Here is a 24,204-nt window from a genome sequence, read left to right as displayed (position 1 = left end):
CAACAACACAAAATTAGTACCTCCTCTTCGTCTCCTTTTTCACTCGTCGTTCCGTCTTTTTCCTTCTTCTTTAATCCCTTTCCTCCTTTTCTACTTGCATATTTGTTTTGTCTGACGCCGCAGAAATGGACGTGGACATGAAAAATAAGGACGAGATTGATGACAAGCGCGACCGGGACAGAGACCGCGAGTTCGACCGCGACACAAAGGACCGTGAAAGAGACAGGGAGCGCGACCGTGACCGGGAAAGGGATCGTGAAAGGAGGGACCGGGACAGAGACCGCGATCGTGACAGGAGGGATACAGGTGCGTTGCGTTATTGAGTCTGCTAGACAAAAATTCAATCCATCATTATTAGGTCGCGGCGGTAGGAGCCGGACTGACCACTGGGAACCAGATGACAGACGTAATGGAGACGTGAGCCCACTTGTCACTGTTTGTGTTTACAATCCTGAATAGGGTTTCTTGCAGCGCCGAAAGCGTTCACGCAGTAGAACACGTTCCCGGTCGCCGAGACGTCGTTCTACTTCACCTCGTGACCGCAGGCATACACGCCGTTCGCGCTCTCGCAGTCGCACTCGGACGCCCTCGCGCTCCCGCAGCCGTGACCGTGGAGACCGCAAACCCGCTGATCCGTTCCCCTCGCTCTCTCGGTGGCCCCATGAATGCGACCCACGAAGAAGCCGTCGAATTTGCCAAGATCAGCAAGAGAGAAAACCGAGTCTACGTCGGCAACCTCAGTTACGACGTCAAGTACCGTGACCTAATGGAATTCATGAGGGGAGGTGGGTTGGGGAATTTAGATTTTTCTTTGATTGGGGATAGAGGCGGGGTGTGGCCACTTTGTAAACCCGTTCTGCTGAGGCTCAGAAGGCAGCTGGTGCTGGCGAGTGTGAGCTGATGAGGGAGAGTGGTGTGGTGCCCTGGCCGATTTTTTCCTTGGCTTTTCGATTGATGGATGGTTGGATTGAGAGGATATTGATGGGAGTTTTCTTTTGGGGATTGATAGCTGGTGAGGTTCTATTCGCCGAAGTACTCGTCACGCCGACGGGAGTATCCAAAGGCTGCGGGTAAGTGAGAATGCAATATCTTCATGATCGATGCTGATCTTTTGTGCCAGCATCGTCGAGTTTGCTTCGCCTGAGGATGCGCAACGTGCCATCCGCGAGCTGTCCGAAGTAGCTATGCTCGGTCGCCCTGTATTTATTCGCGAGGTATGACTCCCTTGTCTGTTTGGTGCTATACCCACGCTGCAAAACAGGACCGGGAAAATGAATCGCGCTTCGGCGCTACGCCTGTGCCAGGCAAAATTGGAATGGCAATGGCGGGGCAAGGCCTACATGCGCAGCCACCTCCACGTCCACCCCATCACAACTATTTTGGAACTCACAACAACCCCGGCAATCAGTTGTATGTTGGAAATGTAGGTTCGCTCTTTTGTCGTTCATTGCGTGTGCTGAGTCATTTGTACAGTTGCCGTATCAGGCTGGTTGGCAGGACCTCAAGGATTTGTTCCGCTCAGCTGGTAATATCATTCGCGCTGATATTAACATTGGTGCGGATGGGCGTCCCAAGGGCTCAGGAACTGTTGTTTTTGAGACTGCATCGGATGCTAAGCAAGCCATTGGTACGTGGACACGCACCATCGTAAATATCGACTAACCTGCTACGCAGGCATGTACCATGGCTTTGACTGGTATGGCCGGACGCTTGAGGTTAGGGAGGTAAGTCCCGGGCGTGACTCTGTCTCTGACGCAATGCTGATATCACATTTAACAGGACCGCTATGCTGGTCTTTCTGGCCCAGGCTCATTCCGTGGCAGCCCTTTCCGCGGTGGTGGTGGCGGCGGAGGCGGCTATGGCGGTCGTGGTTTGCGCGGTGGCTTCAGAGGTAGCTTCCGTGGCGGTGGTGGCTACCGCGGCGGGTTCGCGCCCTCTGGTCCGGCTCGCGATTTCTCGAATCAGGACTTGTATGCAGACTACTCCGGTCCTGATCAGCCTGCTGCTCACGGGGGCTTGAGAATGGACGGCTATGGTGGTAGTGGCTATGGAAGCAGCGGCGGCGGCTATGGCGTGCAGGGTGGTGGCGGCGGCGGCGGCGGATACGATGCTGAGCCTAGCCAGCAGATCATGGTTCGCAATGTGAGTGATTTGGACATTGTTCCGTGGGATCAATAATTTACCTGCGTGTCAGCTCCCTTGGTCGACCGCGAACGAAGATCTTGTCGAGTTGTTTGAGACTACTGGCCAAGTCGAACTGGCTGAAATTCTTTTCGATGGCGCTCGGTCCAAGGGTTGCGGTGTCGTCCAGTTTGCTCAGGTTCCAGAGGCGGAGACGGCTATTGGTGAGCCATGATGTCTCGCTTGGTTTGATTGCATATTTACGCATCTTTGCAGCAAAATTCCAGCAGTACATGTATGGTGGACGCCCTCTTGACGTCCGGTTCAACGACCGATGGCATACATTTACACCTACCGCAGCCAAGGGCGGTCAGGTGATACCCATGCAGGCGGAGTGATCTGCTTGTATCCCCCTGTCATCTTTCTGTTTGTTCTGTCGACACTTAATGCTCTGACTTTGTATCGTTCTAGTCGATAAAAAATATTCTGAATCGTTGTCGAACTTTGTGTCTTTCGGGATTGATTTCGTCTTTTTTAACTAATCATAAAATTGAATGTGCGTAGGCTTGCAATGAATTGTCCCCTTGTTTAACAAGACGTGGGCGACCTCACAACCTTTACTGCCCCTTGCGCATGATGCGTCGCAATGTACGGTTCGAAATGGTATGGCCGTTCCAGTCAGTGAACCGCTGAGTTCTTGCTGGCGATTATATAGATTGCGGTGGTTTTACACTGATCATATATTGCTTTATATTCCAATGTGACGAAACGATAGACTATATATGACGATATCTGCGGATCACCGGTTCTCTGATGCTCTATTTTGGATTGAATATACGGTCGTGGCAATTAAATATGTGCCTGCTTGCCTTTGACTTTTTGGACCTTCTTGCCTTTGGTTTTCTCAGTTCTGAATCGCATTGCCTGGGACCCGTGTGGAAGACCGTTACAGTGATTGAATGCGTAACCCCCGAGTCCGCCTGCCTTACGTCACCCGCGTGGAAAGTGAGGAACCACATGTGGAACGTACCAGCTGGGTGTCCTTCGACTCGAACATCAGAAGGTGTTGCCAAACAGGTATCAACACCCACTCAGGACACCCCCTGACGAAGGAACAGGCTTCTCGTGCAAATACCAAGCTTCCGAAAGGACGTCCATTTAAATTCATGGTAAAGACTGTCTCAGACACGCAAAGGTCGAATGTAATACTTACATGGCTCTAGTCATCTCTGAAAACTTTTGCGAGTTATCGAATAAGGACTCGGATAGCATCATTATCTCAGGCTGAGAAGGTTTACATCCAATCCTCCTTGTTATCCGATCCGCCGTTACGCGCAGATGGTCAGATTTTTGAACCATTGGACGAAAGGAGGGATATGAGCAGGGATGGTACTGTATAGGGTTTGAGGTCCACATTGTTTGTTGGATTTGCCGTGAGCAATGTGCAATATCATTTGTCCTTCGAAGGGAAGCACCGTATATTCGTCACAGGCGCAGGACGCAAGAAGCATGCCAGCAATTGTGGCGCCTGGGACGTATCCTCAATTAAATAGACCCCCAAATTATCACTGATAATCATTAACGGTCTATTATTTTCGCGGAAACAAAAAATCGATTGCTTCTTCAAGCCCTTTGATGAATGCGGTGTCATTGATGACGCTCTAAATCGAATGTCGAGTGTCAGGTTTTTCAACTACTTCTGACGAGGCGCACTCGCATTGGACGTTGTGGAGTCTTGCCAGTCCCAAATCTGCAACCACCACAGGATCCTGTCTGGATCCTTGAGTAGCAGGTAGTGCCAGAGAGCGATATTCCTTCCTAGGCCCTCGAGCTTCGAACTCAAATTCCATGTCCTTGTGTTCGGACAGCCCAGATGACATAAACAGCGTCAGTCCAGTAGCTTTGAGATAGATCCAAAGCTAACAGGTTGATATAGACACCCAACCAATTGTCAATAACGTCATACACGGCAACGAGCAGGTTTTGCTCAGGGTCCATGAGCACATCAATATAGATTGCATCGGGATCTGAAAACAGCTTTTCTGGGAACAACTCGTGCTCGATTGCTTTGTGCGAGGGTTTTTGGTAGGATTGGAAAGATCTTGACGAAGCCTAGATCTCGGGCGTCGTAGAGGCAGAGATCCCTACCGGAGACAGATGCAAATGTTTTCACAGTGTAGGACTTCTGATTCGACGGGTTGAGCGTCAAATTTGAACCATACGTGGATTTTGTCCCTCAGCAGTTGTAGGCGCTCTGAAATAGGAGTATTGTGGGTGTCGAAATCGACAGGGAGCAGTTGTTGACCACTGAGTTCGACGATGTACTGAAGCTCAGAATACGACAAGTATGTCTGGTGAAGGTCTTTACATACCTGCAAGACGATCGTCAGTACAAGCCCACATAGGACAGCAATGCTGCTCATGGATGTACACCGAAGAATATCTTGGTAAGGAAGGAATATCAGAATATAAGCATTAATGGGAGATCTTCAGCGAGAGACAGGAACTCGGGCTTCATTTCCCTTTCATCCTGGTTCATGACTTGAAAGAGACGGCACGCTGAACGAAACATCATCAAGTCAAGAAACCCCTGTATGGTGTTCAAGTCAGCATCTTCTTTCAGGTCGTACGGAACCGTAGTACAGTACACCATTGCTAATCAAGAAGCGTTCTATAAGCTCCCTCTATCGACGAGAGCAAAACAGTAATCATTGTCTAAAAATCTAAGCATGTACAAGCACATCAATGTTCTCACCACCTATTCATCATCTCGTAAAACTCTATGAAATCTATCCACGCACGCAGACGACTCCTCACGCAGACGAACGCACGCACGCACGCAAAACAACAACTCACAAATACCCCCTCAACTCTTCACTCCCCTGAGGCGTCTCCCCAATCAAATGCAACATATGCCCCACCACCTCCTCAGGCGTCGTCACATGCCAACTCGCCAACGTCCGCTTGCTGCTATGTCCAACAGCAGTCGTGAACACCGCTTCGGGGGACACAGCGAGCTCGACGTCGGTGTGCTCTTTGGTGTTGTCCACGAGTACTACTGAGAGCGGGGGTTCCATTGTGACTTTGTCTGTTGAGGAGGGTGGGAAGAGGAGGAGGGCGCGGAACATGTCTTCGTCGGTCTTTTGGGGGTGAGTAAGATAGAGGGAGGGAGGGAGGAATGGAGGACGAACCTTGTCGTCACCAGCGCAGAAGATGAACTCGACTCCAGGGTTCTGGTATAATATACGCTTGACGATCTCACCCTTGAGCAGACAATCAGTCCAGCACGCATACTTATCAACAATGTCCACCAACCTTGTTCACGGCAATAGGCCTTACTTCCAAATTCTTTTTACCTACGAGCACCTCGATAGGCCTCTTGGGCACCACGTTATTCTCCAATAGATCCTGGCATTGCCTGCACTGGAACTGTCTGCAACCTCACATTATCAGCCCAACCCCCCAAAACCCAAACCCAAACGAAAAACACTCACCCCCACTCCGGATCAGTCGACCGATAATGCCACGTAATCGAGCTCTTCTTCATCTCAATATGACTCCCAGTAGTCCTCTCCGTATAATACCTAAAAATCTCCGCCACCTCCTCCATCCATCCCATATCCAAACTAGCGGTGAAATTCATCCAAGTGGCACTATCAGGCGAACGGATGAATCCTCCGTGTTCGGCGCTCATTCCAAGGCGTTTGAAGTGCCCGAGGTGTTCTTCGAGGAAGGCTTGGTCGCGGCCTGAGACAATGTAGACGAGGTTGGCGGGGTCGGATGTGAGCTTTGAGAGGGCGGTTAGGGCGTCGGGAGAGGGGAGGGCCATGGAGGGCATCTTGACGATTGGGGTGAGTGTGCCCTAATCATTAAATGTTAACGACAGCATCGCATCCCTCACACGACACTCACGTCGTAGTCGAACAAGAACAAACGCTTCCCGGCTTTGTCGTACAGATCCTTGAGTGTGTCTCGCGGGAGATATGGAGTCTGGCGCGCAGTGTTCTGTCCGTTGATCTGCGAGAGCAGCATCTTGGCCAGTACCGCAGCCCACGTGTGCGACGTATGAGTCGTCACGACTTTATGCAACGCCGCATGCCTCGCAACTTTCTCCTCCTCGGACATAACCAGCCCTTTATTCATAGCAGCCGCTACATCCTACGCTCACAACACATCACATTAATCACCCAAACAAACAAGTCATCAAGCAGCAGACAACGCACCCCGAGATCCCAAGGGTTCACTTGCAGCGCGTCAGCCATATGCTGGCTGATTCCCATGAACTCGCTCAGAACGAGCGGCGAGCGCTTGGTGCGCTCTTGTGCGATCACGAACTCCATTGAGGTCGTGTTCATTCCGTCTCTGAGGGGCGTGATCACTCCAAGGTCTGCAGCGCTTAGAAGAGCGTAGAATTCGTCTTTTCTGAGGGTTTGGTGGCTATGGGCACGTCAGAGCAGGGTTGGGCGTGTCAATGCAGTCATTAGGTAGCATCAGTGCAAGTTTAAATACGAAGACGAGATAAAAGAACGCACTAGTGATGTACAGGTATGAAATCAAGACTTCCATACTCCCCATTGATATGCGCGACGAGTTCTGATACTTGGCGTTCGAGCTTCGGGGAGTCTGTTAGAGCGGGGGAGGTCACCTGTGAATTGGGGTTTGTCAGTTTGTTTGCTCGCGAATTGGGTTTACGATCGCAATTTGGGTCATCCATCGCAACTAGTTTACCCATTGCAATCGGGAATGGAAGGACAAACCTGGATAAGCACGACTTTACGCTGCCACTCTGGGTAATCATGCAAAAGCTTTTCAAACGCGCGGAGCTGGGGTTATAGCGTCAGTTCGAACAGCGTAGATGACGTCGGTCCGTGACGTAGGTGACGTCGCAGGAGATGATTCGTCGACGACGTAGAGAATAACGGCGCAGGGAATGGTGAATAGACAGTACAGGAATTAGTGAACGAACGGCGCAGAAAATAATGAGTCAACTTCACAAACAGCAAGAGATAGAGAGAAAAGCACCTTTTGCAAAACCCCTTTGACGACGTCCAATTTATCCCTTCCCACAATAATCTTCTTGTCTGCATAAAGCACACGGAGAGCTTCGAGTTTAGGTTGGACACCTGTGCGGAGGCTGCGTTTGTGCACGGGTGGTGTGTTAGCGTTTTCATGCGAAGATGAAGGGAATTGGAGGAGACGAGGGAAGTTGTGAGAAACGAGGAGATGCAGGAAATTGTGAAGAGACGAGGGGAAACACTCACGTATCCCTCGCAACCCTCTCAGCATCCACCCCAACCGGACAATGCGTAACAGCAGCCACATGTCCCTGAACATCAATACCTACGTATTTCTCTACACCCTCCTTTCCTCCCTTTGCACTCTTCGAACGCGTGAGACTCACACCGCGGACACGCGAACCACCACCAGCAGCGACGCTCACACCGCGGGATGCACTAGCGGATGGAGGAGCCATAGAAGCACGGCTGGTGGTTTCGTACCCGCATACGCGTACGCAGGTAGATGTGAAGTGGCGGGTATAGCTGTAGGTTTGGAAGCAAATTAGGTTGGCGCCTAGCATTCCGTCTAGGATTTCTTTGCGGCCTTTGGGTGTGGTTAGTATTTTTTCGTTGGGGGGGAGGGAGGAAAGGACGCACGAGGTAAACACCTAAACACCTCCGAACTCGGGAAAGGCGTATGCACGAAAAGACCGATGATCCTATTCGTAGCAATAATAATAACATCAGCAACTCCTCCCCATCCGATATCCATAAAAGAAAACACTCACACATCACCGCCACTCTCTCCTCCTACACCGCTAATAGCACCAGCATGCATGGCGTTCCTGAGCATGCGAGGGACGAGGAGGAGGTGGTAGTCGTGTACCCAGACGAGGTCGCCGGGTTGGAGGACTGATGCGAGGCGGGTTGTGAATGCTTGGTTGGCCTTTGTGGGTTTGGTGGGGGAAGTGGATTGGATGCGCGAGATGGGTGCGCGTAGATTGGGTTAGATGCACGAGATTAGATACGAAATACTTGAGACAAGCTAAACGCACCTGCTCATAATACTCATAATTAGCATCAGCACTGGCATGCTCGGTGGCGACGTCCTGCCAGAGGAGGTAGTGGAAGAGAGGCCAGAGAGCTGTTTACGCGTTAGTATTGCGCAAGTTTAGTTTGAAATGCAAGGGAAGAACGGAAGGAAGGAGGTAAAAGGACCGCGGGACGGAAGCAATAGAAAGAAGAAAAGAAGGTTACAAGTCAAAGGAGGAAATCAGGGATAGTAGATGATTAGATTGGTCGAATACGGAAAGGTCGATGAAAAGTTGAAGTCGAAATCAAATAAGAGGGATCGATGAAGACACGGCATGGAGACCCGATAGTCCGATGAAGTTGAAAAGAGAAAAGAGAGGGGAAAGATGAGGAAGAGGGACGCGATGAGATTGTGACGTGACTGTTCGGAAATGAGGGCGGGAGATAACCGTAAAGCAGATATACACCAAAGAAGGAAATAAACAAGAAAAGTGAGTAGGAAGGACCTGAAGTGGGAGATAGGTGTAGATCAAGAAGAGGAGTGCCTGATATGGTAAGTGGGAACCGATGAACTCACTCTGTTTGCAATAACCATCGTAATGACCATGTGCGACGTTGTCCTCCATCCAGAGCGGGAGATAGGTGATGGGTTTACCGATTTCGTCACGTTTATCGGCAGAAGAAGGGATAAAACCGTTCTTGTCGGTGTAATTAGCAAGCTCGACGTTGAGGGCGTCTTTGTCCTCTTGAGAGATACGGGAAGCGGGGATACGGTCACGAACTGAAGGGACGCGTTCGCCTGTAGAAGGGTTGACGTCACCTGTGTATATTGATTAGTGGAGCGTGGAGTCGAAAAGTGGAGAGGATGACCATCAGCACCATCAGAAGGAGTAGCAGGGGAGAGAATGTCGCCTGTCCAGCCTAGAATAAGTTGTTCATGTGTGACGCTGAGACTGCGAATTCCGCTTGTCATTGCGCTATGGCCATAACGTGGAGCAAGTTTCCAACGTTCAGGCTGTGAAGGTGGAGCAGGTGGAGCATCGAGAGTCGGAGGGAGGTCGTCGACTGGACTAGGAGGAACGTCGGTTAAGATATGAGGAGGTGTCGGTGGTGGACTGAGTACGCCATCCCGGGTAGAAGAAGAGGTAAGGGTGCATGTTACTGGAAGATAATGGCACACGTGAATGATTCGACCGGACAATTGAACTCCGTTGGCTTTGTGTCTAGCCTCGAGTGCACGGACGTGGTCTCGTACTGCAGACAAAGACATATTATCCCCTGCGCGGGTGTATGGTTCTGCAAAAGTATCCATGGGTGATTTGAGATTCAATGGAAGAAACCAATCGGTTTATAAGGCTTTGATTATCAGACGGTCTTCTAGTTTTTAAGTGGTGTATGCTGAATTAGGTCGATCTAGCCTCTGTCGGTTCCTATTCCGCTGATCCTTGCCAGCGTCTCTTTAACTTGGAAATTATCACTACCTTGTCCTCGATCTTCGCAGATCGCCACGTACGCTACACCCAGGGCCAGTATCTAGCCTAACCGCCCTATTCTTATCACAGTGATGTCACGCTAGGAAGAGTGTTCACCCATCGTGCTCTAGATACAGTGTCAGATGCAGCGTCATCCGTGTCTAGGCGCCATGCACATGGCTGACTGACCCAAGTACAGCGAGCAACTCTGGCATTGATACGGTGTACGACTCGGAGCTGCTCCTACTCAGACCTCTTATACATCTCCGACGATTCTCCGTACTATTTCCATGACGCCACATGATTAGCATGCAACGCCACCACGCAATGGCACGCATCTTCTTTTCCTCCATCGTACCTCTTCGCTACCATCTAGTTGCTCATCAAGTACTCTCAGGACCATCTCTTTGTATAAGCACGTCGGCCTTCTTCTCAGAGCAACAGACCCATTGTACTGGTCTCGTGAAGCTGGCACATCGTTCCAAACGACTTTGCAAACTCTCCGAGTCCAGCATAGCATGGTGCTTGCCAATGATTCACCTTTCGACCAAAGCTTCTTATCAACCATCCACCTCTTCTTTATAGCTTCCCAATATCTACCCGTGGAAACCTCACACTGATCCCTCCACAGAACTTCATGACCATCCCACCTAATATACTGGCTCCTCTGTCACATTCTTTCTACAAGTACGTATGTAGGACGTCTTCTCAGCGCAGCAGACCCACAGGGTTGGTCTCGCGTGTATGCTGCAATATTCCCTATGTACAAGTCCAGCAGGACGGGATCATCATCATCAGTGCCCACCATTGATTTACCAAAACGCTTCTAGATAGCCCAAGCTCCGAAGTTCTTATCCACTACTTATCTCGAGCCTCATGTTCACTAGCCACCCGCTGAAACCTCCCACTGGTGCAACTTAGGCAATTAATAAATATATCCCTACGGATCGCCAAAGTCTATCAAAGAATGGTCGGACACCACCAATATCAACACCGCAGTCGAAGAGCGGTGGTTCCGATGGAACAAAATTCTACCACACGTGATTTCAGGCTATGCTGGACTGTTGTGGCGTTGTTTGTTTGCTCGACGTTCACTATATAAGTCGCCGAGCCTTCTACTTACCTCTATCTTTACCATTACCTCGCCGCTATCCTGGCCATTTTTTCTGCCTGACCGCTGTTAGCGTTTCGTCCTCTTTCCTCTGCGGACGGTTTCTTCTCAAAGTCAGTCTTTCGTCAGATCTTTGACTACACTCGCTTACTCCAGTTCAGTCTTCAACGCTGGCGACGATACAATGGCTATATACCTACCTGCCATGCAATCGTCTACTACTCTCTTCTCGGCCTCTATATGTCTCCCTTGCATCAAACATAGAATAGCTCGTGATGCGTACGATGAGAAGTATATTGAACATTGCGCGTTCCACCACGAGCTATCCCCCGTCCCCATCAAATTCACTTCGAACGCTTACCCCAGCTCGCCGTTCACGATAATGCAATACAATACAAGTTATATACCTCCCATGCTATCGTCTGCTATTATCTACTTTCTGATCTATATTTCTCCCTTGCATCCAATGCAGTATATCTCGTGGCCAGTGTTTGATTCGATCCGAAACAACTTCATCTACCACGGAATATACTTCATCCGCACCACTCCGTTCTCTGTGATCCTCTCCTGCTTCTAACATCTTCATTCTAGCTTCGCAGATCCGCCAGGTACGCTATCATGATCACATGGAAATCAACTACGTACGTATCCGTAATCTCATCGCGGGTCTGCTATAGCTACTTGTATCCTTGTCACTGACTACTTTGGAACGTTCAGGGAAACCTCATCTCTCTTTATCGATGAGCTCTCTGAGTAATCCCTTTTCGCCGTTTTTGCCACGGTGGTAGGGATATTACTCTGCGAGGTCACTCACATACATTAGTCGTTTATCTTGCTGCACGCACGCTTCTCTTATCTCGCAATCACACGATTATGGGAGGTGAAGCGCTCGCTGTTTATCTTGAGTTTCAAACCATACTGACATTCTTCAACAGCCACGAACCGAGCGAGATTCATCCAATCTTGGCGATACAGCCGTGTGCGATGATTCAGTCCTCCACAACCTTTGAGTGTAGACAGACTACGATGCGATTGATTATGTGTTTCGCCGCGCAAGGGTTTTGCATGATTCGGATCACCGTCCGAGTGCTTGCGCAGGTCTGTTACGTGTAACTCTATTATCATCATCGTCACCGACTACTTAGGAATGTTTCAGGGAACCTGAACCTCGTTGGTGACTTCTCTGAGTGGTCTTGCATGACTCTGTATGGAGCTATAGGAAGATCACTCTGGGAGGTCACTCAAATGCGGTGGTCATCGGTCACCGGCCCTGTTGTATGCACGTTCCCTGGGTCTTGCAACCGCACGATTGTGGAGGTGAGCTGCTCACTATGTTGAGTTAAAAGCCATACTGACATTCTTCAACAGCCACCCGGCTGTGCAAGATTCACTCGTTCTTGGCGATGATACAGCCACCCGCGATGATCTAGTCCTCTAACTTTTGAGTGCATCCACAGAATTCAACGAAGACACTCGTCGGGTCTGTCACTGCACTCGACGGTTCTGTATGACCGCCCGAGTTCTTGGCATAACTCGATGGTTATCTTCGTCAGACTATTTGCGAACGCTTCAGGGAACCTCGTCTCTCACTGTTGACTTCTCTGAGTGATCATCTTGCCACTGCGTTGTACATGGAGCTGTAGGAAGATCACCCTGCGAGGTCACTCGAATACATTGGTCGTGCACGCTCCTCGGGTCTCTCAAATACACGATTATGGAGGTGAGCCTCTTGCTGTTTATGTTGCAATCTTACATTCTATTCCTCAACAGCCACTCGACCGCGAGATTCACCCATTCTTGACGACGGTACAGCCTTGCGCGATGATCCAGTCTTCCTAACCTTGGAAGGCAGAGGCGGTTTGCATCTCTTGCCGCACTCCAAGGTTCTGCATCATTCACTTGGCGCACTGACCACCGTCCTGAATTATTATTATCTACATTTCTCCCTTGTATCCAATGCAGTATATCTCGTGGCAAACGTTTGATTCGATGCGAAGCTGCTTCATCTACCACGGGGTATACTTCCCTCATCTACTACATCGCATATTTACTGTCGCCCTCTCGTACTTCCAACATCTTCATTCCAGCTTCGTGGATCCGCCAAGTACGCTACCGTGATCACAGACGGAAATCAGCTACGTACGTATCTGCAATCTCGCTGCAAGTCTATTACTTATATCTGTGTCACTGACTACTTTGGAACATTTCATGGGAACCTCGTCTCATGATTGATGACTTCTCTGAGTAATCCCCATTTTTGTCGTGGTCAGCTACGGCAGTATGGAGATTACTCTGCGAGGTCACTCGAATACATTGGTCGTACACGTTTCTCGGGCTCTGGAACTGCATGGTTGTGAGAGGTGAGCCGCTCGCTGTTTATCTTACAAGCCACACCTACATTCTACTTCTTAGCAACCACTCGACCGCAAGATTCACCCATTCTTGACTTCGACGGCGATACAGTCGTTCGCAATGATCCAGTCTTTCATAATCTGAGTGAAGCGGATGTCGGTGGAGTGGGGCTTGCCCATAGAGTGTCCGGGGTCCCAGCGGTGTTCCGAGGTCGTAGCCACCGTACATGTAGTAGCTTGGTCATCACCTTGCCTTGCCATCACACCCCATTGTGAGGCTTGAGGTCACTTCTCTCGAGTGGGCCCTTAGGCCCACTCCATCGGCAAATATCTCGCTGCACTCTATGGTTCTGCATCATTCGGTTATCACGCTGACCAGGGCCATCCTGAATTATTATATTTCCAGGACTTCAAGCATTCATTGAGCAGGGGTAATTTTTTGTGAGATATGAGCCCAGGCAATTGCCCATCGAGGCGAGCTCGAGGTCGGCTGTGAAGGGTTTGCTGCAGATCTCAGAGTTGCCTTGGTGGCACAGCCATAGACCGAAGTCATAGTCTCATTGCATGCGCCCTCCCTTCTGTGGGTCAGGCTATCCAGATCAGGAGCTTTCGGCGACAGATCACGGTATGTCTACGCTTTACCACCTGATAGCTTCTACTGAACGTTATCTCTAGGGCATTACTTTCTTCATGGCTGGAGCGCTTCCGGAGGAGATGCTATTCCTGGACAAGCCCAGAGGTTCAGCCCGCAGAAAATCAACACTGCGTACGTTATGACTTATTCTTGTTCTATGCGGTCATAAATGCGGTCTGAAGCGCCAGCTGAGGCATCACGGTGCAGCAACAGATCTCAGATCAATTTACTGCACGCTGGCCGGATCTCTTGCTGATTAGTGAATTGTATAGTTCAGTGATCACGGAGAGATTCGACTAGGACGATCCCACTGTTTGGATGAAGCTGACCCTCTGCTGTATCTTTTCGCTGCTGCGTCTCGATGGAAGTACTACTTGGAAGCTTTTAACATTCCAAAGGATCTGCACGGATCCAGGAATGCACAGGAAGCGGATATTTGTCATCGACGCAATGGGGCTACTCGGAGGAGCCGAAGTATGTATATACCGTACAACTGAGAATGGGTTCAAGTGGCATTGATCGCTTATGCTCAGCCGTACGGTATCTATAGTAGTGGTCGACACGCTTTAAATTCTAGAAGCTAAATAGCAGGGATATTATTGGATTCTGATCATGCTATCAAGACAGTGGTAAGTCAGTAGAGCATGGAGCTGTACGTTGAAGTGAGTCTTATGTAAATCTGAATTCAAAGTCAACAGCAAGTGTTGCACCAACGTTCAACGTTTTCAACATCTAACTATGCCGTCCTTAGTCTTCCATAGTCACTTGATCGAATGAAGACAGTCGTTCCTTCCCTCAAGTCCTCCATTATGCCGTGAGGGCTGTCACAGCCACTCGGAGGTTCCCGGCAAAACTGTATCGCGGAGTGTTGGCAAGATACATCAATCATTTTGTGATCTAAACGTGTATGATTGTCAATTGTCATTGCGTAGGGTTCAGTTCCACCATTTCAGCTGCACCAGGCCATGCACCCGCCGACTGGTTTGGAATTTGCCGCAATGGATGACGTGCAGCATAAACTTTCACCACTCGTTGTTAGTAAGTAACGCGGATGCGCATCGATGCGTACCACAACAAGATGACTATCAAGTACTAACGTAAATGGACTCATGTATTAACTCGCCTGCAGGTGAAGGCGTGTCGCCCATCTTCGCCCTGCAATTTAAGGCTGTTGAATCCTTCTTAAGCACTTCACAATGACCTCAAGCAAATGGGCTATTGAGCCCGCTCGGGTTGGCCCATATCAAGCTCTGGATACCGGTCAGCCCAGTCGACAAGCTACGACTGCCAGTAAGATCCATAAAGCGTCGAAGAAAGCGGACAGAGACGAACGCCAACGCGAAGAAATCCTCTTTAACCTTGGCTACTCTTTTAGAGATACCCGCACCGGCGCCAGCGCCCGTCGCAAACAAGCAAGAGTGCGTGAAGATGGGGGTGAGATTAAATCAAATGTCTCGAAGTCCCAGACCTCAATGTCTTAACTGATCGGCTAGATACAGTGACTTCCGCAGTTCTAGCGATTCCTGTATCAATGTCAATACCTGCGCCTGCATTGTCACCTTTGGTGATGCCCTTACCAACGCCGAGTCCCATGCTTGGGCGTGCGCAGAACCTTGCATCAGGGTCTTGCACCTTCCCGGTGCCTGTACGCCAGAAGGCGCTACTTGATGGCGACGAGTCAAGTATAGCGCTTGTGGACGTAGATCCATCTCAGAGATGGGAAATAGATCGACAACGTGCGATTTCTCTCGAGGAAAGGGTGACGAGGCACCATCAGCGGACGCTGGAATCGCATGTTCCAGCCGTGTCACAGCGGGCTCGATTGTTTAGTCAGGCTCCAAAACGAAGCCCTACTTCTCAGTCTCGTTTCGCGAACTCTCGATTGTCACTCAGGATTCCCGAGGATCAAGATCCGTATTCCGACGACCGCGGCGTGCAGGGAGTATCTGATACTTCCCCAGTTACGCCCAAACACAAGCTGCCTCGACCGCACATTCCCCTTCCGCCATCGAGGATATTCCATAAATCTCAGTCACCACAGCCTTTATCATCTGTCAATCCACTGTTGCGTAATCCTAGTCCATTCTTCAAGAGTACACCTTCACTCCTCAATCTCTCTTCACCTCCTGCACTTCACAGTGGTCACGGAGTTCACCACTTTTCTCGAAAGCTCTTCCATCGGAAGCAGAAAGAGCGTGCAAGTACTGAACCCTTAGAGGACTGGGAAGTTTTGGTTCGCACCGACTCCTCTCATTCGTCTTTGGACAACTCCTCTTGTTCATCTTTGGATGATTCCTCTCATTCGTCTTTGGACGTCTCTCCTGCTCACCATAGCCCTCCAAGCCCGATTCCTACATCCAGCTCAGGCCTCGCAGAGACATGCCGTTATCTCGATGTCTTCACAGAAGATACTCGCATCTCAACTGTGAATCGACATCCATACCGCCCTAGCGTTCGGACTGTACCGCCGGCTGAAGAGCGCCCTCAACATCCAGCTCCCCCTCCATTTGTTAACCGACATGTTCGGTGGCGCACGAGTTCCAACTTGCGTGGCGGTCACATAAGTGCATCAAGTGCCACTGTCAGAGGGATACTTCCATCCCTTTCTCAACAAGATGTTGGCGTTTGCGAGGAACCGGAGGGTGAGGAACCAGAGAGATCTAGCCTCCCTACCCGTCGGATAACGTTGAAGGACTCTACCCCGCCCCCAGAGTTACATACCCCTTCGTATAGTCCTGCTTCTGCGTCGCCTCGGCGTCACTATGTGGGCCGTCCGCTACCACAGACCCCGTCTATATCACCCTCTCTTACGTGGCTTGTAGGCCGGGCACCAGACCCGACGACTTCCACCACTACCACAGTCTTGCACCACCCCAAGGCCATTCCAAAAAACCTGCATGTGCCTGAGGCCCTGTCGATCAATTTGGATGACGACAGTTCGGATAGCCCCTCCAACCCCAGTCATACCCCTCTCCTCCCCATTCGTACACCCCCATTACCAAATCGCACGCCTCCTCTCCCGGATAATATGCCCATGATACTTTATCGTACTCCACCCGCGCGTGCTCCACCGCCTCTCCCCATCGACTACTTTGAGGACGATATCGACAGTGACAGCATTACTGCGGGAAGTCCTAGTCCTCGTGGGCCACTCACGCCAACATCAACCACGTTGATATCTTCGTCGGGCTTTCCCTTCTCGCCCTCCACGTGCACAGTCACACCACCTGAAACCGAATACATCACTGGTCTCGTTGGCAGCCTCGGAGATGATCCTCCCCACGGTGACGGTTCAAATTATGACGTGGGTATTTGGGGTGCACAGTCCTCGGGCCGCTACTTTAAATCACCCACATGCGCAGGCCCTTCTCCTCATCTCCGATTTCATCGGGCCTGCTATATTACATCGCAAGGGCCAGTCACATCTACCCATGGGATAACGTTGAGGGACTCACCAACCCTGTCATCTCCATCCTTATCCCAACCTTTAGTGGAAAGGTCACTTACTTCCTCCTCGCAGATGGGCTTAGGACCACACTTCGTCGAGAACAAGACCGGTGAGCCAAGAGACTTGTTACCGCATGTTAGGAAGGCGTTCGATGCGAAGAAGACATGTGCGTCCCATATCTCCTACCCACTCATGGAAGTACTGAACATCATGAATTTCGTGCACTCCGAAAAGCGAGCATGATGGCGATGACGACACCCGTGTCGCCAGAGGCGCAGAAGCTTGGCTACCAGTTCAAGCAAGAGTTCGAAAAGGAAGTGCTGGAGGACATGCATCTGCCAAGACTTTCTTCTACAATGGACCCTCAGCAACCCGCTTTCAAGAGCTACACCCACCAATTCCCTCCCTCTTCTTCCCACACGGACACCCTGCTTCCTGTTCGTAATGATGAGGCTGGCGATGCCCCCCCTGAAGCGATGCTCCAAGACATCTCAAGATACATCACCAAGGACGAAGAATATGCTGTTGCTCGTGGCGGGTTCGGGGATATCTGGAAATGTACCTATCACAAAGATCAAGCACCGATCAAAGTTCGTTTGCAGTGTTTTGTCTGACCATCTCTCTAAAATTGATAAATTTGCAGGTCGCAGTGAAAGCATTACATGCGTATGCTGCCGATCATCATGATGCAGCGAAGAAGAAGAAGAAAGTCAAGGTGAGTGGCTCGACGAAGGACTGCATCTATTACTTATGCCAGAGGTTGCCACTTCGCAGAGGATGCAGCATGAACTCAAAATATGCGCCAGCCTCGAGCATACAAACATTCTGCCAGTTTTTGGTTATACAACTGGCTTCGGCCTATTTATAGCAATAGTCAGTCCTTGGGCTGAGAATGGAAACCTGTCAACCTATTTGGCACGTGAGGGTGAGGCTCTTACTCTCGTTAGACGATTCCAGATAGTAAGTCCTCTATTGTATTTCATGTAGATGGTGAACTAATGCCAATCTCAGCTCAGAGATATCATAGCTGGTCTACAATATCGTGCGTGCCAGTCACTCTCAATGCCAGATCTGGAGTTTTAACTATTTACAGTTCATGTCAACAGTGTCATCCATGGTGACCTCAATGGGGTAAATTAAAGTTCACCCTTCTCGAGAGTTTCAATTTCATTGAGACGTGCGTTCTAGCCTAATGTGCTCATCAATGGTGATGGTACTGCTTGTGTTGCCGACTTCGGTCTTTCCTTGATGTATTCGGAGGTTATAAGAGCCTCTCAAGCTTCCTGGACTTCCACATTCAAAGGCAACTTGAGATGGATGGCTCCTGAGCTCCTTGCGGAGCGAGAGGATGGATCTCCAGTACGACCAAGCAAGCAGAGTGACATCTATTCGTTCGGCGGTATTATGCTACAGGTACGTCTAGGTAATTTCAACGTCTCGGTGATATCATCAGCTCTGCTCTTAGGTGCTCACCAACAAAATTCCCTACTATTACTCAAATGACATAGCTATCATGCTATGCATGGTCAAGTTAGAAAAGCCTTCCCGATCTCGTTATCCCGAGCAGCCTGACAAGTACTGGGATCTTATCGAGCAATGTTGGTCTACTGATCCTCTGAAGCGTCCATCAACGGAGGGAATTGATGAAGTGATCAAGAACGAATTTCTCTCGCTATCCGGATCTCATTGATTCTTCAACTGCTTTGCATACAACCACCTATTTATAACACAAACGGACGCGCTTGGACTGTTTTGCATACGACAACCTGTTTATTTTACTTTATAACCCAAATGGACAGATAGACAGTATGTGGTATTAGCCCCACTCAATTATGGCGCTGGATCTGTTCAACTATTCTTCACATACAAAACTCACACACGCACAGACGCCACACACACACAAACGAGACGTACACACATAATCACTCCGTCGCATACACACTCTCGTACCGTAGAAAAATTAGTACTGCACTATTAGATCTGACATGATTCGATAATCAATTTATATTGCAGACAAGGCTGCTGATGAAGGGTTCTATAAACGAATCTTTTAAGGCCCGGCTGGTAGACGAGATGGAGCGATGAGAAGTGAGTAGGTCTCGGAGTGAAACGCACTGAGAGTCGCCAGCATTGGCAGCAAAGCCTCGAATCTTTTTAAGGCCTGGCCGGTGGACGAGACGGAGTGATGAGAAGTGAGTAGGTCTCGGAGTGATGATCAATTTATATTGCAGACAAGGCTGCTAATGAAGGGTTCTATAAGCCCCAATCAAGTAGAGTCCAAGGGCAAAAAAAACGCACCGAAGCCGCCAGCATTGGCAGCAAAGCCTCGGCTGGTGGACGAGAGCGAGAAAAGAAGACGGAAAGCTGCCATTATTGGTGTCAAAAAGATGTTCGCGCTGGGTGGATCCTTGATGTCAGTGTCGATGAGAAGGGCCATCAGCAAAAGTGCCCAAATCTAACAAGGTCCGGCAAGGTCCGGAGAGTCTCCCACGGCCACATGATGCCTTCCGAGGCTTGAATGTATTTGTTCGTCATTACGCAGGGTGCGCATACTCGTCTCGTAAGGCCTCACTACTAGACTCTTTCAACCTCACGGCAGCCTTGCGAGGCGTTTCAAGATCGGCTCAGCAGTTGTCGGCAGCTCTGATCACAGAGCCTGGCCCAATGTTGACACGTGCAGAGTTGGATATCTTGGGGCATCAATGAATTTTATGAATGATCATAGTGCAGCACTAATTTTCCTACAATACAAGAATGTGTATGCGAAGGAGTGATTATGTGTGCGTCTCGTTTGTGTGTGTGTGGCGTCTGTGCGTGTGTGAGTTTTGCATGTGAAGAATAGTTGAACAGATCCAGCGCCATAGGAACCAGCAGCTGATAAAACACTAAGATAATGTATTGGAACCTGCTGGATAAATCATTAAACTCGTGTCGCGAACTCTCAATAATGCAAGCGCGACGACACAACGACATACTCGAAATCTCAATTGCAAGACTGCATACGTCATGGCACGTCTACGACGTCTCAGACGCCTGGGAGGCCCACGGGACGCGTTTTTCGAGGAGACCGGCGACGAAGAGTATTTGGAAACTGCGTAGAAAATTTTCTAGATAGCGCAGAGTTGACAGACGAAAATGGCAGTGCTGATCCATACAGATGTGGTGTGCTGTGTAGAATGATGCCGCCGAAGATTTGAATGAATCTCTGCACGTCCATTGCCATCGACGAGGTATATTTGAATTCTAAATGGCCCTATTGTTGTGCGTGAGCACTTTATCTGACACCCAGTAACCTTTGCTCACCTTCGGCCACTGGGCAATGAGTGGAAGGGCGGCAGCTGCGCCGCTGAGGGCGTTGATAAGGCCAAGCAACTCGATCCAGAAGAGCAGTCGCTCGTGGTCAAAGAACAATTTTACTTCCTTCGTGAACTCAGTGTCGAAGATTGTCGTTTGTACGTGTGCAGCCCAAAATCGTGAGGAATAGGACAGGTGTGAAGGAATGCATCTTTCAACTCTTTCGCGAAGCCCAGTATCTTCGGAATTAGGGAGATCTCTCGTCCAGTGCATCGATCACGATCACGACAGGGCCCGCGGTGGAGTCAGAGCTTCCCTAGCGGTTCCATAATAGTAAGTTTCTGCCACTGCTGGACGATATCCACCGTAGTCTTGAACGCACTTGCATTTTGAACAGTATCCACCAAGGCTCGTCTCATCTCCGGGTGACGGTCAGCGAGGTCGCGCGCGATAGTGGAAAAGACCTTTCCATAGCGACGGTCCGCTTGACTTGTTGAAGACTCACAAAAATTCTTCTTCTCCGAATAATCCCTGATAAAATGGGCACATTTAAGGGTCTGCTGAAAGATCTGTCCAAGGATACTGCGCATCGACGAAATCTGGCCAAGCGTCTCGTCTTGGATCGTGAAGCCGTAGACTTGATCAAACTTGAAGACAACTTGAAGACGATGTATCGCTTCATCGCGATCCACGTGAGCGAGAATAATCTACGCGTATGGTTGCTGAGCAGGAGATAGAATTGAGAGCCATACAACGTACTTTGAATGCACAAGACAACACGCCCAGTGCCATCTTTTCATATGGATGTACCTATGGAACGGGATTAGTTCGGTTCCGAACGAGAGGAGAAGCCCACACATCCGCGATCTTCTCGATAACAATGTCAAATATCCTAAGGGGTTTGAGATATTTGTCCTGGAAATTGTCTACACTATCGAGATTCGCCTGTGCACTTCGGGCGGCAGACATCCCAGACTTCACATGTGCCCCAGCCCTTTCAGTCACTCATTCACCTGCATATCTAATGCGAGAATCTGAGCCTGTTCAAATCCTTCCTGCGTGCCTTCGGGATGGATTCCTCACCTGGCACGAAGCTAAAAAAACATCATTCTCACTGAGAGGTGTGTAAAACCATGCCTCGCGCCCTCATCCTTTGAGCTCCACCCCTCCTCGTGCGCCCTACCGCTCTCGCAGACCTCAGAACTCGCTGTCCGAGATCACACTGTGCGTAGACGTGCAACTCGAATCACTCGGCGCAGCACCTCTGAAAGACAACGACAATGTAGATCTGCAACTCAACTCGCGTCTGATGAAGCTGGACATCGGGGAGTCTCCCATCACGTTCGCGGGCCCATTGGACCCGCCGACTGCACCGTACCTGATGAGGTCGATCCCACAGTTCCTGTACATGATTGCCCCGCGGCTTGCGATGGATCACGGTGTCCGTAGTACTAGGCGAGCGGCACTTCAAGTGGACGCGTGAGCGGTATTTATTGGACGAGGCGGAAGAAGGTGTCGGAAGCTTTGTCGGAGATGGCGAAAGGTGAAGGTGAGGATGGTGACTGATATTTTTTTGGGAGATGTTTTAAATGAATTGTCGTCCATGTGGTGTTTCCAATTGGCCTTGCAGGATAGGTTGTATGGCCATAGAGACATGATGTATCAGCGCATGGATAACTAGACCGTACGAAGAGTGGAACATACGACAGCTGCAACCCAGCTACTGTTGCAGCTTGTGAGCAATTGAGATACTTTCAAACCGGAGGCCTGAGGGTAAAAAATGACAGAAAGGCGGTGGATTCATGATCGTCGAAAGCATTACGAGAGAGGTGGGCGAATGGGGTCAGGACCTGTCGGAACCGGAACATACGTAAAGCATCATTGACACGAGTTTGGCGGCAATGGATTATGCCTCTCCGGACCTTGGTGAAAGGCATATAGAATTTCCGCGAGCCGTTTGTAATATATATATGCAAGTTTGGAAAGGACTTCTCCTGGCAGGGGGAAATTTTTTGTCCAAGGCAAGTTAGCTCCAGCCGCCACGAAGCAACAGGTATCAAAGAAATCCTGTTTGACAGTTAAGATCAGCAACGTGGAACGAGAAACCAGCGGTCTACGCGGGCGCGTTGAAGATAAACCAATTTGCCAGTACGTAGTGGTACAAGTTCTTGTATTCCTTTGAGTTGATAGCACTGACGTGGCAGCACCTGGCCAGTGCACGTAGCAAGACGCAAAACGATTCAAGCACAGGGCGACTTAATTTGGGTGTCCATCATTCGCGTGAACCTCATGATCAGCTGCATATAAATTGAACGTGGTAAGTCTCAAAATCCTCAGAGACAATCGCCTTGTTTACAGTGAGTAATCCCGAGACTTGAAGCTTGAAGACTTGGGCAACCTGAAAATCCATTTCACATTCAGCACTTCCTGGACGTGCCATAGCACCTTCGCGTACACCTACACAATCAAAAATTTGACGGGTGGGTAGTTTCCCAACCTAACGATCATTACTAATTTGTATACTAGATACCATGAAGATTCGGTTCACTTACCTCGCCATCCTTGCCGCTGCCGCTGGGGTGAAGGCGACTCCTAGTAATACCGCTGGAATAGAGTGCTTACCGGGATGCCACCCTACTACGTATTCCTGCAAGGAAGGCTGGACACTCTTCTACGACGATCACGACAGATGTTATGAGTGCTGCACTTTGCTATAGCCATCGGGTTCGTACAGATGATGTATTTTAGGTTCTGAAGGTCAGACATGTGTGGATTTGTGTGATAAGACGACGAGCGGGGCGTACGCGAACTATTAAAACAAGTACAGTGTGTTGCATAAAGAACTGCGTAGTCGCATTTCCACAGAGCTTGTTTGTACCTATTTGCTCAGGCCAAATCATACCGATGAATTTTTCCAATGTGAGTTGAGCATGATGTTGAAGTGTTATTGGGGATGGGCAACGCCTCTAAGAAAAGCGTGACATTATGTAATCAAAATTGTAGTAGTACGAGCGGCAAACTGTGGCAAACTGTGTACGGACAAGCCTTTTGACACTATCAAGATCGTAAGTACCTATAAAAATGCTGTATCGTTGAATTATAATCAATTCTAAAACATTATGCATTAATAGCCATGGTCAACAAAACATAAGGGTCACTCAATCATCATACTCATCCTCGCATCCAGGCATCCCTGAGCATTGTTACTACCGTCTGGCTGCTCCATCGAGTGCTGCGTATCGTTTTTAGGGTGCGTTTCACCTCGTACGTAGCGCCCAACTGCATCCATCAATACCTCAACCTTTTTTGCTTTTCCTGATGGCGTGTTTTTTGCAGCAGGCACATCCTTGTCAAATCGACGATGCCACCGGATCTGCAGGTTAATTTCGTCGACGCGGAGCTTTTCGACTTCTGCAAGGGTCAAACGAGGCACAACTGCAGTGAGCTTAGCCTCTGCAGCATCCCGCCGTTCCTTCCTCCGCACATCCAGCTGCTTGTTCTTCCTCACCCGCTCCTTATCATAGTTAGCCTGCGCAACCCGCCGTTTTCGCTCATCACCTCGTGTATCAACAGCGCGAGCCTTCTTGAGCAACCTCTTTTGAGCCCCAGGCCGAAGGAAATTCTGTATGTAGGTTCCTGTCATGTTCTTCTTGTACATGAACCGAGAGTTGAGGTGTGACAAGGACATGTGCGGTGCTCGCCCAAAGACGTACGGACTGTCCCTAGGGCGCCTTCGTTGTCGTC

The 24,204-nt window shown here is 49.7% G+C and overlaps 4 protein-coding genes across 4 annotated transcripts; 3 read left to right on the top strand and 1 right to left on the bottom strand.

Annotated features, from left to right (window-relative positions):
* Positions 1-32: 32 nt before the first annotated feature.
* On the top strand, positions 33-2,792 carry EDB91DRAFT_1113776 (RNA-binding domain-containing protein). Its single transcript, XM_041317861.1, has 12 exons — positions 33-306; positions 359-417; positions 472-610; positions 681-785; positions 1,010-1,070; positions 1,121-1,214; positions 1,262-1,423; positions 1,474-1,627; positions 1,675-1,724; positions 1,780-2,142; positions 2,195-2,345; positions 2,398-2,792. Exons 1-12 carry the CDS (start codon positions 126-128, stop codon positions 2,517-2,519), a joined length of 1,641 nt encoding a protein of 546 aa, XP_041180711.1. The 5' UTR covers positions 33-125; the 3' UTR covers positions 2,520-2,792.
* A 1,900-nt stretch (positions 2,793-4,692) lies between these two features.
* EDB91DRAFT_1113765 (trehalose 6-phosphate phosphatase) lies at positions 4,693-9,571 on the bottom strand. Its single transcript, XM_041317860.1, has 15 exons — positions 9,021-9,571; positions 8,728-8,970; positions 8,174-8,262; positions 7,907-8,064; positions 7,776-7,837; positions 7,383-7,722; positions 7,144-7,255; positions 6,879-6,944; positions 6,654-6,766; positions 6,345-6,558; positions 6,034-6,279; positions 5,616-5,983; positions 5,437-5,554; positions 5,313-5,384; positions 4,693-5,261 (listed from the first exon to the last, which is right to left on the bottom strand). The coding sequence occupies exons 1-15, from the start codon at positions 9,460-9,462 to the stop codon at positions 4,974-4,976; spliced, it is 2,931 nt and encodes a 976-aa protein (XP_041180710.1). The 5' UTR covers positions 9,463-9,571; the 3' UTR covers positions 4,693-4,973.
* Positions 9,572-15,320: 5,749 nt separating this feature from the next.
* Positions 15,321-17,941, top strand: EDB91DRAFT_1113740 (uncharacterized protein; the record flags this gene model as incomplete). Its single annotated transcript, XM_041317859.1, is given in 4 exon segments — positions 15,321-15,523; positions 15,543-15,960; positions 16,009-16,287; positions 17,496-17,941. Coding segments are annotated over 4 exon segments (902 nt in total), but the record flags the coding sequence as incomplete, so codon positions are not given.
* Positions 17,942-17,943: 2 nt separating this feature from the next.
* EDB91DRAFT_1048046 (kinase-like protein) lies at positions 17,944-18,856 on the top strand (the record flags this gene model as incomplete). Its single annotated transcript, XM_041313365.1, has 4 exons — positions 17,944-18,149; positions 18,273-18,297; positions 18,355-18,579; positions 18,632-18,856. The coding sequence occupies 4 exons, from the start codon at positions 17,944-17,946 to the stop codon at positions 18,854-18,856; spliced, it is 681 nt and encodes a 226-aa protein (XP_041180708.1).
* Between the last annotated feature and the right edge of the window lie 5,348 nt (positions 18,857-24,204).

The sequence above is a fragment of the Suillus paluster genome, assembly GCF_016628075.1.
Source record: "Suillus paluster strain FC165 chromosome Unknown EDB91scaffold_9, whole genome shotgun sequence".
NCBI classification, from domain to species: domain Eukaryota; kingdom Fungi; phylum Basidiomycota; class Agaricomycetes; order Boletales; family Suillaceae; genus Suillus; species Suillus paluster.
The sequence above is the reverse complement of the archived record's forward strand: the minus strand, read 5'-3'. Positions and strand labels throughout refer to the sequence as shown.